The sequence below is a fragment of the Elaeis guineensis genome, chromosome 14, assembly GCF_000442705.2.
Source record: "Elaeis guineensis isolate ETL-2024a chromosome 14, EG11, whole genome shotgun sequence".
In the NCBI taxonomy this organism is placed as follows: Eukaryota; Viridiplantae; Streptophyta; class Magnoliopsida; order Arecales; family Arecaceae; genus Elaeis; species Elaeis guineensis.
In genome coordinates, this window is record NC_026006.2 from 62230431 (window position 1) to 62248289 (window position 17859).

Here is a 17859-nt window from a genome sequence, read left to right on the forward strand (position 1 = left end):
TAATATGATGTTTAAAAGCCTCGTTTTAGGCTACAAAATGAGAATGCAATGCATTGATGTAGCCTATCGGACTTCCAAGGGTTCAACACAACTTTAAAAGATGATAAGGTTGAGTGAACGTCATGACCTAGGGGCCAAGTTGATGATATTTATAAGTCTAATTTTAGGATGCAAAATGGGAATGCAACACATTGGCATTGTCAACCTCCAAGGCTTCAACACGCATTAAAGATAAAATAACGTTGAGTGAATTCAATAACGGGACCAGGTTGGTAATGTTTGAAGGATACATTTTAAGCCTAATTTGAGGCTGCAAAGTAGGATTGCCAGGCATTCGTAGCCACCCATCAAACTCATACGGGTTCAGCACATCCTAAAGCTAGAGAAAATAAGGTTGAGTGAACCTCCTCACCTAGGGACCAAGTTGATGATGTTTAAATGCTGCTTTAGTCTCAAAAGTAGGAATGCAGCGTATTGATATAACCTATCAAACTCCCAAGGGTGTTTGACATCTTCTTAGTGTGAGAAAGTAAGGTTGAGCGAACTTCATGACTTAGGGACCAAGTTGATGATGATTTTAAAACCTAATTTGCTCCAAAGTAGGAGCTCAATATATTGATATAAGCTATCGAACTCTCAAGGGGTTCAAATGGATGAAGCTAGCTTTCGCATGCTTCCCTTGGACCCTCTGGATAGCGACTTGAAAATTCTTAAAAGCAAATACCCGAAGAGAATGCAAAGCAAGACCACATCCTGCGCAGGATATATGAAAGATTAACAGCTACTGCAAATTTTTCTCCATGACCTACCTCTCTTGAAAGGGTATTGTCGGCATTCGCCAAAAATGGTAAAGTCTAATCTATAGAATGAGAGAGTGCAGATGGTTAAAACTAAGGTAGGTATCATTTTTATTTTTTATTATCAAAAATAAAATATTTTATTTTATTTATAAAGTTTAAAATATAAATGTATTCGATATAATTAAATATTTTTAAAGATATAAATATAATGATGGTAAAGATAGTCAAAGTGATCACAGTGATGGTGCTGGCCCTAGTTATAGCTAGGGTGCTAATGTACTAGCAGTAGACTAGTGGACTCGGTGATATTGGTATCGACAATATGGTAGTAGTCTAGTAGAGTATTGTGAAAATCTAGATAATAACAATAGTATGATGAAAATGACTAGATGGTGGCAACAAAGCTTATGGTGACAATAGCAGTGGCATAAATTATGGTGGCGGTGGCGAAAAGATTGTGGCAACAACAATAATAGCAATGATAAAGGAATGAAGATGTGAACGATGATGATAAAAGATATGAATTTTTTATGTAGGAAAATAACGAAAGTAAGAATTTTTTTTTTTTTTTGAAAAATAATAAAATAATTTTGAAAGATAAAAATAAAAATATTTTTTTATTTTGATTTTTGTAAGATTATATTAAAATTTATAAGAAAAAATAAAAAGACGGCAACGAGGCGCTTAGCTATCAACGTTCTCGGCACGGCAAGTAATCTCCATCAGGTGGGCGTAAACCCACTCCCATTTGGCCTATTTAACGGGAGCTGGTCTGGTGGTGCAGGTGCATGGTTGCCTGACACGTACCTAATAATTCTAGTGGGCCCGCACGTGTCCATCTGAATTACGTCACGTGCGGTGCTAGGTGAAAAGTGAAATTAACTGGTAAAAAGGTGATGCATTCGATGCATCAGCTTGTCAATATACAAGTGGCCTATTCTTGCCGGCAAGTGACATGTTGTGACCTTTTTTTTTTTTTTTTTTTTTTCAGCCAACGTTGTCAAGATAATTGCAAAAAGAAAATTAGAAGTTTTGTTTTAATTGTTACCATTTTCATTATAATTATAATTAAGGAGCTATACCAAGATATCGTTGAAATAGTAGTGACAATCTTAGATGGGACATGGAAAGAATCTTGGTAGTCCATATATATTCATTGGCCCATCCCTCTACCAATTTAGGTGAGAAGATTCAATCCAATTTTTCTCCAATATCTCACCAATACAAATAACGTCCTAAATATCAAAACATGTCCCTAGCTTAAGGCCTTGGAATTAGCCTAAACACCTCAACAAAAAACTTCATCAATTCTACTTGAAATTAATCTCGATCCTATGCCAGAAGTTGCTGGGGATATCTAAATGCTTTTCAGGATATTGTTAGTTTGGAAGTTTTGGTTTCATTGCAACCCTCCTTAAAAGGACCTGCTATTTCACATGTTGCTAATTATTGCAATTACTGTTAGTGTACTGTTTATATTGCATATGTTACTACAAATCTCTGTCTTCATATTATGATAGTCTGAATGCATGGTTTCATTTTCACTAAGTTACACTTTGGGACCAGTTGCTATATCTTAATCAAAAGATGAAAGAGAGACACGTACATGTTAGAGCAACTACAAACGTATATATTTTTTAAATTTAGTTGGTGTGGGAGGCACAAAGTTTACTGTTCATGCCATGCATATTATATAATTAGAAATTGTGCAGCACTAAGATATTCATGCTTGAAATGGTACGTTCTAGATATAGGTGTTGATCAGTCCTTGAAGCTAATTTGTTAAGGCTGTCTTCTAGATGTTCATATAAAAATTTCAATACGTTACTAATTTGCCATCCATGTAGTCTTTATCATGAAAACAACCAACCATCCAACCATTCCATATATATATTTCATCAAACCGAGAGAAGTTGATGCCCTAACATTAGACTATGCTCAATAGAGTGCATGTACAACGAAGATAATGCCAACCACAACATTCAAAAATATCTAGGTACGTACGTACACACTCATACCAAAAAAAGAAAGAAAGAAAAGAGAAAGGGAATCCAAAGCTTCAAGCAAAAGATATATAGCCTTGTCTTTCCGCAATTTGGTTGGAAGACGTTAACTTTATAATGGCCTTAAAAACTGCATAAACTTCTTATTCCCTAGTAGGTAGTTTTACTGCAACTAAACCAGACTGGCCCTGCTGCCCGACCAGCCATATTGAAAACGTTATACCAAAAGAAATTTTATAGACCTGATTCAACTCGAGTAACATAGAATCATCGCAACATATCGGACTCCTCTTATGTATACTGTAAATTGTCAACCCCACAAGGATTATTTAGTGTGGAAGTAATTCTTTTACATGCATTGCATCATTCTTCACCATCATATGCTTGAGAATATCTGTTCAACTTGGTTGCAGAAAACCTGTGCAGAAGCATTCTTTCGAGTATGTCATCCATGAATCAAATATGGGACCTCTGAATGCATGTCATCTTTGCTTTCTTCTTCCCCATCTTTATCGGAAACAAAGACTATCATCGTCGGTGAGGTCTACTTCATTTACCTTAATTACACGCTTAGAACAAATGAAATTTGATGCATGAGTTCGAAGGCTTTTATACTGTCAACACCTTGAATAAAATGTTCTCAGACTATGAGAATAAAACCAAGTACTACAACCTAAAAGCTTCTGAAAAGACTTCAATGGCGTATAATTAACAAGAAGTGTCACGCGGAGATAAGTTGGTAAGCTCAATACACGTCGTAAGCCCCCATTAGACTTTGCTCTCAGTCCCCACAAGTGTGCGGCAAATATTCTTAACATCAAAGGAGATGCTTCCTGGCTTGGCCAATTGCCTTGGACCAATTGTTTTGGAGAACAAGACGGCTTGTATCTTTGTGTGTTTCACTACAAGAGCATCTGTGGACGGTGTGGGTTTGTGTGTCATACACGGTACATCTTATTTGATGGCCATCTATTTTCTGATTGTGGTTATCAAAAATTGTATAAGACTCTATGGTGCAACTATTTTGGACCTCAGTACAGCTGAAAACAACTTGAATAATCCAAGTCATGAAAAGGATCTCACCTAGCTGTCTAACGATTGATGAGTTTTCCCGAGATCCGTGTCTCAATGGGCTCCTCAGCGACCTTGGATTCACTTAATGATTACACATCAGTTGTTTTCAGTGCCATGCCTCAACTGTACCCTCCGCGGGCCTATGATATGATTAGAGAACAAATGCCAATCAAACTCATAAATAGTTATTAAATTTTTTTTTCAAAAAATAAAAGGAAAGAAAAAATCTTCCTCATATTTATTTATTAGATAAATAAAAAATTTATAAAAATTTACAAGATAAGACACAGAGTTATAAAAAATTGCCAGCTAGAAGGGCGATACTGCAACAATATTGCTAGGCTATCCACAGTTTGCCATGACTTTAAATCAATTTTTTGGTACGTATATAGTGATTATTAATAATTATTAATGTTTAATGATACTATACAGTAATAATGATCTCAGCTTAGATTTTCAAGAGCCTTCACATTGACACAAACACAACCCACATCAAACTAAAGAAGAGACGGTAGGTTTAGAAACCTCTAATGACCAAACCTTATCAACTTGGCAGGGGAGAAAGGCGAAGATGATATATATTATATTATATAGCCAATGTATCACATGAAATGAAACCATGTATTCTTTAAGCTAATTCTCATGTCAGTAGCCACCTTAATGCAAAGGGTGGAGGGCCCTTTTATATCAATGTGAGGATGAAACACATCACCAAGCCCTAAATATTGATAAAAATAATCATGTAGTCGAAACCCTAGGTGGTCCTATGTCCCATCGGAGTGAAGCTTGGGATAGGATTTATCCTCTTCTTATAAAAAATGGATGGTATCTATCTCCTGGCCCCTTCTATCCACATCATCTCAACATCACCTCGCTAGTTCAATGTCAAGATACAGGACTCCATCTCTCATTCATCTTTTCTTGGTCTTCATCTTTTTTTTCTTGAATTCTTTTTGCTCCAGCCCGTATCTTTGGGAGCACTCCTGAACGGAAAGCTTAAATTAGCCAATTGGTGGAGGGAGGTGGGGCCCAACGAGTCACTGTCCACGCGTACGCAGAGATGGTGACGTGGCGGTGAAGACGAGGCGGTCCTCTCGTTGGAGGTGGGATGACGTCAGATGAGTCCTCCGGGCGTAACGGAAGCTGAGGTTGGTTTTGGGGGCCGAGAACCCACGCGTTGAGACCGGCTTGGCTTGGCTTGGCTTGGGTTCATGTTTCTAGAAAAATGGAGAAAGATGCTGTTGCTCACATCATGTTTAAGTTGCAATGGATGCAAGAAGGCATGTATGTGATTGAAGTCCACCTATGGCTGTAGCTTGTAAGATTTGTTCATGTATCATGCAACCTAAGCATCAATTTTTTTTTTTTTTCAAAGTTTAGATTGCGAAGTTTCACCTTACCATTTGATTCATGGGTGGGAGATTTTATAACCACTAATCGGATATCTCATATGATTTGCAAGATAAATTCTTGCTATCAACATTAGCTGCTTCACCCAAAGAAAGAAATAAATTATTTAGAATCTTATTAGTCAACCCACATCACCCAATCTATAGGCCTCCTTATCCATATCTTGCTTTTATCTGTTATAAATGAAAACCAATTAGATGGAGATTAGGCATAGCAGCTGAAAAAAAAAGTAAATAAAGATAAATCTAATTATCTCTGTAGCTAAGGTTGTTCCTCTTCTATCTAGATAGTTTGAAAGAAATTTGCTGAAACATGACATGATGCTTATGAAATAAGAAACTATCTATTTGAGATGCACATCAACATCCCATGATTGATGACATATCTAGATATGATCCTAAATTACAAGACATTAACTCTATCCTTGGCTTCTTTAGCACTCATAGATAAATACACATTTGCTGTGAAAAAGACATTAAGATATGTGTACATACAAGGTGGGCACATTCTACACACATTATATGCATACATGTAGTCATGAACATGATGCATGGAGATTACCTATTTGCTGTGTAAATTAATCGAGTTTGCTTATCAATTACAAATCATTTAAATAATATCTAATCCATGAAAGCTCATCAACGCATTATTTACCTTCAATGTGGGTTTGGATGGTAGGTTGTCACATCTTCAAAGCCCTGTAATCCTTCTATTAGCATCTTGTTATGGCTTTTATATTGTCTACTTATAATTAAAAATAAGCCAGACCCATACCTCGTGATCATAATAGTGCTAGCATTCTCCATGGGAAAAGGAGCCATATGTCATAACTAGATAATAAAAATCTTGGTTAAGAATCATTCATTTGGTAATCAAAGATTGTTCCTCCAAAAAATGCCAACTGTTTGCTTTGGATTTCTTATAACTACGTCACATCTAAATTTTTTATTTTTTTCATAACCACAGGTTGTCCTGTGGAAGCTCTCCGAAGATATTCTCTTATATTAAAAGGACTGCAGCTAGATACAGCTGGAGCCGAGCCGAGGTCATAAATAGCACGTGCCATAGGGGATGGAGGGGAATATTCCATTGTAGGCGGTGAGGAATATTTCCTTCCCTCACTTCCCCCGTCTTTTGATGCATGAAAGATGGGCGATGGCGGAAACGGCGGTTTGTCTCCTCACCCCACAAGTTTGAAATGAACGGAAACGCTTTGCTTTGAATGGAAAGCAAGCTATTAGCCGAAGCAAATCACATGAATAGAACCCTCTCCACTTGCCTCCCCCTTCTTCCCACCTTTAACCGAACTCTTCCTCTCCTCTTTCTTTCTTTTTTCTTTTTTTTTTGGGGGGGTTGTTAGCAAACCATCTCCTTCTTGCTTCCTCTTGGTTGGTGATGATGTGGTTCTATTTGAAAGACTCCACCCACTTGAAAAGAAGGGAAGTTGATGAGGTTTCTAACAAAAGATAGGATGATGAAAGAGCAAGAGGATCGAAAGAGGCTTGTGGACTTGGTTGGGGCTGGAAGCTTAAGGTCTTTTTGATAGGTGTCAAGGGACATGCCATGCGATCCATAAATTGGCCAGGAGCTTGAAAGGACCCTTTTTTTTTTTTTTTGTTTTTTTGACAGAAAAGGACCCATATTTTAGACTTTGGAAAAGTTCGGTGGAAGAAATTATGTGGTGCAAGTACTAACTAAATTTATATAATAAACCCGAAACCCAAGAAACTGCAGTGATCAATCTGATAAAATAAAACAAAAACATCTCGCAGAACCAAGAACTTTTCCATACAAGAACGATTCCAATAATCAATCCAATAAAATAGCACGAGTTATGAGTCCTAACTCAACGAAAGAATAAATTTACATCAGTGCTCACACCTTCATCTCATTCCTCTCTAGCTAGAAGTTTTTAATCTGCATACATACTAGACAATCAGAAGTTTATATACAGTGACGGTATCTAAAGCACAAGGCCAATTCTCTTCTGCAATTAGTAAGACATGAGTGGCCTTGGAGAGAAACAAGAGCCTAACAAATTAAGGAGCCAACACACGAATCAATCTCAAATTTTTTTAGTATTTCCACAAGTTGTCGAAGTCCATCACTGATCCAGCGGAGCAAGGCTCGTCGAGATCATTATAATGCTTTGAAACCATGGAGGAAATCTCGGTGTTCCGCTCGGCGGTCGGCCCCGATTCCTGCGATGGGCTGATCATCGACTGGTTCGAGTACTGCTCCACCTTGCAAGGCCTCCTGATGGCAGATGATGCAGCGTTGGTGGTAGCCAAAGCTCGCAGCATTGCATTATCGTGGTGCAAGTAGCCCAGATTGGCGGCTTCGGCGAGAGAGAAGTGAGAGCTCTGAGGAGGGACTTGGGGGTAGAACAGTGAATTCTGAGGTCGATTTCCTGAGCTTTCTTGAAGACTACTGATCATATCTTGCCGGTTCTCCACGCCCAACATGGAGGAGTAATAGGAAGGCATGGAAGAAGAGCTAGTTGGTATACCCTTGAACTCAAAGCCCTCGCCACCCTCGTTGATGTAGCTTGGAGTTGGCCTTGTATTGGAACTGTAGTAAGAGGGATCCATTAGAGGAGGCAATGTAGAGGAGTCCAGGAAATCATCTCCAAAAGAGCTCATCCTCTCGAGTCCTGGCACCGGGCTTTTCTTGATTCCGATGTTCTTATGGAAGATCCTACACACAACCCATTCATCCTGCAATCATAGAATTCTGATTTCTCAAACAATCTAATATAGATGTGGACCAAAGGTCGAAAAGACCCTATGATTTAGTTATCATATAAAGACAGTAGAAAGAAACTTCTTGTCAAAAAAGACAAAAAACGAAGAGAGAATAGAAGGTACCTTGGCTGTTATGGGGATGATGGAGTTAGGGGCTTTGCCTTCAAGTCTATATTCATGCATGACCCAGTTGGTCTTCTCTCCCTTGGGAGCTCTCCCCTTATAGAACACAAGGGTCTTCTTCATGCCAACCAGGATACCTCTCCCCCTGTAGATCTCTCTGTCCTTTCCCGTGGCCTTCCAATAGCCAGCTTCTGTGGCCCTGTTGGTCCTTGTGCCAGTTGGATACTTCCTGTCCCTCTGGCAGAAGAAGTACCGCTCCTTCTCCTCCATCTTGGACTTGCCTTCACATGAGAACAACACAAGGAACAAAAGAAAAAAAAGGCAAGAAACTAATTAAGAACCAAAACAAAAAACATGACCAACAAAAATTGAAAACGTGGAGCAACAAAAGAGATCCAAAAGAAAAAAAGAGAGGCTTACTTGGAAGATCCCATGGCTCACACTTGTTCAAATCCACCTGCCCTATTGCTGCTGCACTGAAGCTACGGTTAAGAGCCTTTGGAGAGAGGTAGTGGGTGATGATCTCTTCATCTGTGGGGTGGAATCTAAAGCCCGGGGGCAGCTCTATACTCTCCTCCTCCTCCCCCTGGTTGAGGACCGCGGCATCCGCCATGGTTGCACCTCTAAAAGAAAACTAGAGATGGAGAGTAAAATATAATTTCAGATGAGAAACACAATTTGCACTCACCAATCCCAACAAACAAAAGAAATAGACAGGGTTGGAGACCCAAGAAAATGGAAAAAACAAGGAAAGGAGGAGAAGTAGATGAATGGAGGAACAACAAGGAGTGCTGTGATTTCGAGGTGGGGATTTAAGAAAGAAGAGAACAGAGGAGAGAGACCCACTTAAATAGAATGATTCCTCAAGGCCTAAGATCCGTGCTGCTGAAGGCACTTCTCAGAGAAGGTTCACTGTAGAGAGGTCTATTTCTTTATTGCTACTCTTATTGTTTTTATCGCTAATGCCATTCCTTTCAGCATTATGATATGCTAACGTTGTCCTGGTCTCTCTCCAATCTTTTCCATCTCTATGCTCTTTATTTGGTTCAGTTCCCCTGGTGTAGTTTCTAGGTGTCTACTTCTCTGTTGATAAATGTAATTTTCTGGCAAGGTGCTTTCCGTGGTGTGGACCAATGTTTCTGGCTGGGATCTTGTGGGGGTATGAATGCATTCAAAATTTGCTATGTTTAAATAGTGGGGTAGGAAGGGCAGGCGTTGGAGATAAGATTGAAGGATTCATTGGTACATACTACATGCACATGAACCTAATCCGTGGCAGTTAATATGTACTAATAACAAGCCTTTGTTCAAGGTTTGGAATTATTCTCTCCTCCAAGACCTCTACCCTTTTATGACACATGCCAGACAAAGGCTGCCCAAAGATGTGAATGCTCATGGTTTGGCTTAGCCCAGCTCCCAGCTGGCTCGCATATAACTTTAATCAAAACTTTGAAAATTATGAGTACATGAAAATTAATATACTGTATGTAATATGGAAATGTGCAATATATTGCAAATCCTCTCTTTTTCTTCACAGAAATTGTCGTTATCCTTTTACTTCGTCCCGCATGTGTAAAGAACCTTGGCGAGGTCAAGTGACACATTAATTTTCTTTACGCTTTTATTCCACCTTCATGCATGTAAGGAACCTTGACAAGGTCTGGTGGTAACATGAAGAACCAAAAGTACAAAGGGAAAATCAAAGGTTATCTTTGTAGGGCTTTTAAAATTCAGATAAATTAATCCTTGAAAAATTGACAATTTCTCCCAACTTCACAGTCCAAGCTGACAGCTCAAATCTTGAAATATTTGCATCAATTACTATGTATGGTCATCATTTAGTCAATATGCCGAATCCTTTTTTTTTCCCCTCAGGAAACCAAAATGGCTAATCTCCAACACAACAAGGTTACTCCTCAGGAAATCCTCTGTTCCTTCATTCAAATTATTATAATTTCAATATGCTTGACGCAGGGGCCGGCCATAGCTACTTTCATATCTAAATTCCTAAAAAATTATCGATATTTTTAATCAATTAAAAATAATAATATCATGCATGAAAATTATCACCATATTAATCCCATGCTATAGACAAGCTTAATATTTTTCTGTTATTTTTAAGTTGAAAAGGGCATTTAAGAAAAAAAAGAAAAAGAAGGTTAGCCGAGCTGCTGAATGTTGGTGACGGCTTAAGCGCCACGTGCATTCATACTATGACGGAAGTTAAAAACCGCCACCTCTTCCGAACGGACAACAGACGCCCATTCTGTGGGCCCCTTACTCCATGCTGTAACGGGAGAGCACCGCCATGCCGGATTCCGCTACGCGTCGACCACCGCGTGCGCTACCACATTTCGACGCGTTCCTTTTATCGCCGTTAAAACCCGGAAATTTCCGGCGAAGCCGGTGCCCAGAAGGATGGAATGGGGGAATTGGCGACGATTTCCGCAAAAGCTGCGTCAGGCTCAGTTGGGGAGGTGGGGAAAGCCTATGCCTAGGCCTAGGGGAGAGCAAGTGGCCAAACTAACTCCCCGCTGCTGACTTTATCAACCCAACCCCGAAGAGAAGCTTCTTATCCTGACGTATGATCACGTGTCCCCAGGGCCACCGCCGCGGTTCAATAATAGCGGGCGGGACAGGCTTGATTGCACCCATCGGATCACCTCAGCCGTCTGATCCATGCATCTATTGCGATCATCTATGGCTTGGTGAATTAAGTCAAGCTGGGTTATTAGAATATGATGTATTCCCGGCTGATGTTTGTGAGAGGAATATGACAATTTTTTATGATATTATCCATCAGGTTCTATCGTGGATCTCAAAGTGATTCAAATATCTCCACTCACCTGTTTGAATAGATCTCAAAAAAATTATTGTACGATCCAACGGTAGATTTATATAAAAAAAAATAAATTTTTCTTTCGTGCGAAAGATACAACTCCTGTCTATATTTATGTCGCATAGCGCCACATGTTTTGAGGACCACACCTGCCGGAATGAAGTGTTTGGAGAGATTGGTTGTTTGGCTTCTTGCAATGATTTTATCTCACTCGGTTTGTCTACGTAACTATGGGCTACCTCCTCAATAAAAAATATAACCATGGGCTAATGCTTATGCTGGTCGAATCATCTCCAACTAGATGAGGAAAATTAGGAATGCACTTTATGAAACCTCTAAGGAACTAGTCTGCAATTTGATTTTTATTATCTATGGCCAGGTCTTTGATCTAGTTATCTTTTGAATGGACTATTTGCTGGTTTATCAACAGTTTACTTAAATCAAGAAGAAGAAGGAGGAGGAGGAGGAGAAGAAGAAAAGAAAATAAAAAGTTTTTCATTGTTTCCTTGGTGCTTTCCTAATTAATTAAGGAAATCGTGGCTGACTTCTGCGGGTTTGATTGATTGGTTGCGTTTGAATCAAACCCACTCCCAAGAGAGATAGATCATTACTTTTATGTGCATAAATGGGGGCTCAGGTTTTCAAGAAAAACTTTTGGCTGGTGCCCGTCACTACCAAACCAGCTCTGACTGGAGAAAAAGAGTCATGATGAAAAAAATGGAAATGGCTACCCTGACTACATGGAGAAATTTATCATGAATTATAGGAAACCAATTAAAAAAAAGAGTAAAAAAAAAAAAAAAAAAACTAATCTGCTGTGATTCTTTGGAGGTCCTGTCATTACTTTTATAAATAATTATAAAAATTTTCTTAGAGTACTTTATGTTTTCATCTTTATTTTCTTAACTATTTTTCTTCAGAGAACCGAACCATGTTTCCCCTAAAATAACTCGTATGATCCCATGCAGTATATGAGTTTGTTTGAAAATTAAACTAGTTGTAACAATTCTCTATTATTCTCCTCAATTTCTTGAGAAATACTATCATCTGAAAGGCGCTCTATGTTTTTAATGTCCGTTGCTAGATATGTGTTTGCAGCTACAAATTATTGCCACGACCTTTGCACGTGTCACAACCAATAGTTGAGCAAGCGATGATGATATGCCATATGGTGATTATGTTGCCATGGTAGCAATCAAGCCTATAACTACTATAGATTTGTCACACATGGAGCCATGCAAGCACAATCTCAATTGAATAGTGCTATGATTCAAGCATATTGGACTCCATCAATTTTGGCATCTAAAATCATGTCATCATCGATGATAATAAGAGTGCGACAACCACCAATAGTTTTAATGAAACAAAGGAAGAATTTAACAAGTAATCGTACCAAGTCAGTTCCAGATTTATCTAGAATCCTCTTCGAGATGTTAAAATAAAAAAAGAAAAAAGAAAAAAAAAGAGAGGGATTAATCATCATCATGTAGCTTAATTTGTCAAAATTGCCATACGCTCTTATATCGACTTCTCTCAATTTTGATAAGCTCTTAATTCCAGTGCATGGTATCAAGTTAAATTTCAAAGACGGCGCATGGCTGTTGACACGAGGGGATGCAGTTGCGGCGGCGGTCATGTTTCACGATGCCCGGCATGCCGCCGTCGTGGTGCAAAGAGAAAGCTGGCAACGACTAGCAGGCACATGGGGAGAACTCAAGATAATGTAATTTGGACCAGGGAGATGATTAGGGTCAAAAAGGGCTTTGGAGTTGGTATAAAGCCATCCGCTTTTTACAAAGGAGCGAACATATGCTAGTGGATATGTGGTCCCAGGACCTTAAGAGGAGCATTATCCAATTAAGAAATTATTAGGATTCTAGGTTTATCTTATTGAAGCTCTAACAAATAATTAATTTAGCAGCCAATGACCCTACAAGATGAGACTTGGTGTGATGGATGAATAGATGCAACCAATGCATGAGTTTGAAGATGTGTGACGTTTCATATTTTAGTTTAATTTTCGAGTAGAGAATTTCAGAATGACACATGGCAACCCTCGACATGCGTGCTTGCCAGCTAAGACGTGTCAGGGAAGTCCTGAGGCCAATGTAATTGGGGCATAAAACTATGGCACAGACTTGGAAGATAAGGTGGGCTTCCCATTGCTTAATGATATGGCACTTGGTGGAGCCTAATGGCATTACCATAGTTAACCGGACATCCATCATTTCTGCCAAGCACCAATCAAATGGATGACTAGACTTTCTTATGTAAACAGCTTACCTTCGAATTAATGCACATGGACAATGCTTGCTAAGAGTACAAAACATGTGACTCGAGGGCCGAGAAGAGGATTCGCCGTCCTTCATGTGAATCCGTTATTGGATTGTTCACTAATCGCTTTGAGATATGTGCAGATAGATGCACGATGATGTTTGAAGTATTTTGAGATCTGTGTGATGGATGATCAACGATAGATCCATACGAAAGAAGATGAATCTTTTTTGGAGGAAAGATATAACCCTGTACCTTTAACAAACTAGGGTTGACAGAATTTCCAGCCAGGGAGGTTTGCATTTGAACTTGTACATGTGGAGCTTGTTCATAACCTCTCAAAGGCATTTGAAGTTGTACAGATAATGGCAGTTGTCATTGGTTTTAAATTATGACACTTGATTTGCTTGGTTGGAAGAGACTTGGCACGTCGATACTTAGGATTTTTTTTTTTCCTAATTTTCTATATCCATATCTCCGCGCATCTGTTGTGTGATTTTAAATCAAGCTCATTAATGATAACAGCCTATTCTTTGAGTGCAATTTCAGCCCACTACACGATGTATAGACTTCGAGATTCGCACGAAAGTCTGAGATTATCAAAATTACCATCATATACCATAAAAATTTCAAAGCCATTCTAAAATAAAACCAAATGTACAATGGAAATAAAAAGGTTGACCTGTGCAATAGATTCAAATAACATTACTGCCCATTAATATCAAGCAAAAAAAAAAACATGTGTCACACCCCAAGGAGTTGGCAAATTTTTCCAATCCAAACAAGATAGCAACGCTTGTATAGTTAATCTTCGAGTCACTCTGAATGCTTTTTTACAGCAAATAATAGGTTCCTCCTCCGCATACTCGCCATTTCATCCAAGAACCATAGGACGATTTTGCTAGGTTGAATCAGAGGAACAATCCAATCTAGCTTGGATCCCGACCCATGTCGAGTCAAACCAACCTAATTTGGTATGAACTAGAGAGTAATGGAGTTCAATGCATGATTTCCCTAAAAACAAGAAAGGGAGAGAGCTCCAACCTTCACTAGTGTAGGCCCAAGCTGCTCAACTACCTCCATCCTCCAAATTCATGTGGGAATAGGTTTATCCAGGACCACAACACCAGCATGACCAGCATTATAAATGTGCTTAAAATCAAACTACCGGCTTGAGATGGCCTCGAAATAGATGAACTCATAGAAAATGCGTGACATGCATTCATATCATGAAAGGGAAACTCCCGAGCTAACTAACTTCTTGGCTTCTGACATGGTTATACCTTCAGCATATCCCAGTGCGTGAGTCAGCTGCAGAGGATGCGGTTATTGGGGGCCCAGTTAGATCCATGTCCACACCCTGGCCCATTTAGCAGTTTTGGGATTCAAAAGAATAGGACCAGAACCCAATGAGCTAGCTTTAGTATTGCATTTTCCAAAGAGATTCGTGTGTATATTTCATGGTGTCAACCATTGGATTGCATTTGCACAGCATTCAAAGTATTCCAATCTTTTTCATCCATGGGATAGATCACAAAGCTGACATCATGTTTTAAAAACTATATAAAACATGATCCAATGGTTGATGTCGTAAAAAAAGATCAACCATTTTTTGGCCTGAAAGATACAAAACAAACCTCCTGTTAGGTTTTTATGTGTCCATCAGTGGAGTTATATAGTGTTTGAGCTGGACAGCAAGTGAAACCGCCAATTGTCTTGAACCTTGCTTGAGGATCTTGGTCAAGGAAAATGCTTGAGAATTAATGTGAAACTTGTTTGGTGTGAAATTCTTCAGCTCCATTAGAGATCGAACTCGCCCATGTCATGATCTGAGATTAAAGGAACGCATCATCGATGGAGTGTCACATTTCAAGTTCGAGCAATATTGCAAACAGCCATCCTTGGCGCCCGAATCAGCAAGCAATCATAGGTGTTGAGGTTTGAAGCCCATGTGGCTGCCCAGAAGCAAGCCAGGCCCAGGACACAGCAGCAGCAGGCCAGGCCTAGCCCAGACCAATGCACGAGTCCAGCCCAACGTGGGTGCATGCAGACGCTCATGGGCCGGCCCAACAAACGTGTAGGCACGGCATACTGTGGCTCACCGCATTGTCGTAGTTCATAGGAGGGGGCGTGGACCGAGCACTCATTTTCTTGTCATTTCTCGCAGTCTATGATGGAACGATGACGTCATCGGACAGTTTATATTTCTCCCGGTGAAGATCCAACGGTTGATGATGAATCCAACCGATGTCAGGGCTGTTTCAGATATTTTTGACGCTCATTTTTGCCCGTTCGATGGAGATCTGACAGTAGGCTTTAGGGTTTTAATACAACAATAAAACGGAGTCCTGTTTTTATGTGATTTGGCTTGGTTTCGAGCTCTATTTAAAGGAGGCCTCGACAGAAGTTCAGTAATATGCTAAGAGCAAAAAACAGAGAGCATCGAGATGCTTTTACAGTGAGGTATAGAAAGACGTGAGACTCCTTTTGAAAGAAAAGAACGTGCTTTTCCTTTGTATAAGAGAGTATGAGTGATTTCTTGTATTTCTATCAATTTTGTACTTCTTATATCGTAAAATTTAATAGAAGAACATCGAGGAGATTTTATCCATAGACGCAGGCCAACAATTAGGCCGAACCACGTTATATCTAATGTGCTTTCTTTTTCTCTTATTTTATTACTTGATTATCTCTCTTTTATTTTGCGTTCTATATTTATTTATGTTATCTTTCCTCTACAAAACGATCTGTGTTTCTACTATGCTTGTGTGCCGTATGGATTGAGGTATGCTCAGTTACCTCTCGGCCGGTCCTTTCAATAGGCACATACAGGCCATGTGTCAGTTGATATAAGAATTTTAAAGAGAAAATTGTACAAACCTAAGCATGCATTTTTCGTTTATTTGCTTTTATTCTTTGCTAATTTAGTAAGGTTTTATTCATAATTAAGATTGAATGGATAGATCAAAAACCTTTAGATATATATACTTTTTAATATGGCATTGTACCCAGCTCCAAATGGCTCTAAATATATCAATTACATTTTATGTAGATCTCCGAAAATACCCCATATATATATATATATATATATATAGAGAGAGAGAGAGAGAGAGAGAGATAGAGAGAGAGTTAAATCCGAAGAAGTAAGAAACTTCCACTTCTTCACTAAAATAAAAAATTACAACTTATTGACACCCCACGTCTTCATTTGAAACTGGAAAAGCATGTTACACCTCAATATAATTAGGACTGTCAATTTGGACATTGGATTCTATGATAGAGCCCGACTGTGTTAGACTTTATGTCCTAAGACACCAAGATGTTATCTTGCTACTTGTCTATTAACGGAGTTCCATAGTGTTTCACCCATCGACATGATCAGGTGCTGAAAGAAGTACCATGTTATAGTGAATATGTATGTATGTATGAAGGTGATATAAATGCTCCATGCATGGCATGTTCATGTGGCATTTAGTATCTAATTACTTGCTTGGCACTAGTCATTTCAATTAACTAGCATAAGGTGTACGCATGATAGATATGAGATTTTTATAAAATTAATGTAACAGCAAGAAGCTAAAATCGGTGTTTTGCTGTTGTGCACTCTTTTATCTTTTCTAATGCACTACCCTTAAGATAGGAATGAGGTTTTCCGGTCTTAATTTCCTCCCTGGGGCAATAGTTCCGATACACTAAGGTTTACGGGTCCGGTTCAGGTTGTATCTTTCGTGCGAAAGAATGATTGATCTTCTTTACATTCATCGTTGGATCTCCCCAGCGTGAATCTCAAAGCTCTCCGAACACCCACATTCATCCGCATGCACAGATCTCAAAGCGACCATGGCATGATGTGGCTTGAGCGAAGAGAGGGTGAATCCTTCAGAAGATTCGAACCCTGCCCCTACAGCCGGCATGTTGTTCCTTCTACATAGCAGTTCATGGGGACGTCCAATTGCAATACCCCTGATGCAATCATTGGAACTGTATAGCCTAATGGGCTTTCTAGCCCGATCAAAAGTGGGATGGGCTTAGTGACCTGGGTTGCAAGCATTTAAAACCCGAATCCCGTATTAGAACATGGAAGTTAAAGCAACTTTCACTTGGGCTGGGGCCTAAGTAAGACTCTGTAAGCCCATTAAACTTCTGGTGCAACCTGTTAAAGTTGATAAAGAACAACAACAATCAACATATCTCAGCCTAGGCTTCCCTCTATTAAAGGATACCAGCAGAAATCTAAATGCCATTTGGAACTGTCCAACCACAAACTGAGTAATGCGAAAACTATTCACATTGGAGAAGCAGGAAAGTTATATGGCTTGCTGCAGCTTGTCAGCCTTCCAAGATGCGAAGACAAACCCCCTTTGGTAGGCAACAGCAGACCAATATTTCTAATTAAGATCTCTCGATCAGTTTATAGATCTACATCCCTACATAAAGCTCTTTGGGTTCCTTCGTGCTGGAGAAAGCAGAAGTCTTCGTGTGACACCAAGTGATGGAATTGATTTGGCTGGAGCCGGACCAGTTCCAATCCGAAAGGCTATTCTGGAAGCTCAGGAAAAAAATTAAAGAAGGCTGTAAATCTTATCAACTTA

General features: G+C 39.3%; 1 protein-coding gene across 1 annotated transcript; it reads right to left on the reverse strand.

Annotated features, from left to right (window-relative positions):
- Positions 1-7053: 7053 nt before the first annotated feature.
- Positions 7054-9006, reverse strand: LOC105057262 (NAC domain-containing protein 92). Its single transcript, XM_010939816.4, has 3 exons — positions 8575-9006; positions 8155-8435; positions 7054-8004 (listed from the first exon to the last, which is right to left on the reverse strand). The coding sequence occupies exons 1-3, from the start codon at positions 8765-8767 to the stop codon at positions 7363-7365; spliced, it is 1116 nt and encodes a 371-aa protein (XP_010938118.3). The 5' UTR covers positions 8768-9006; the 3' UTR covers positions 7054-7362.
- Between the last annotated feature and the right edge of the window lie 8853 nt (positions 9007-17859).

Bases quoted from the DNA above. Each gene is read 5' to 3' on its own strand.
- LOC105057262 (XM_010939816.4), bottom strand. From the start codon at position 8,767: ATGGCGGATGCCGCGGTCCTCAACCAGGGGGAGGAGGAGGAGAGTATA. The intron at 8,436-8,574 runs GTAAGCCTCTCT...TCTCATGTGAAG, and splicing joins TGAGCCATGGGATCTTCCAA to GCAAGTCCAAGATGGAGGAG. The intron at 8,005-8,154 runs GTACCTTCTATT...CTATGATTGCAG, and splicing joins TCATCCCCATAACAGCCAAG to GATGAATGGGTTGTGTGTAG.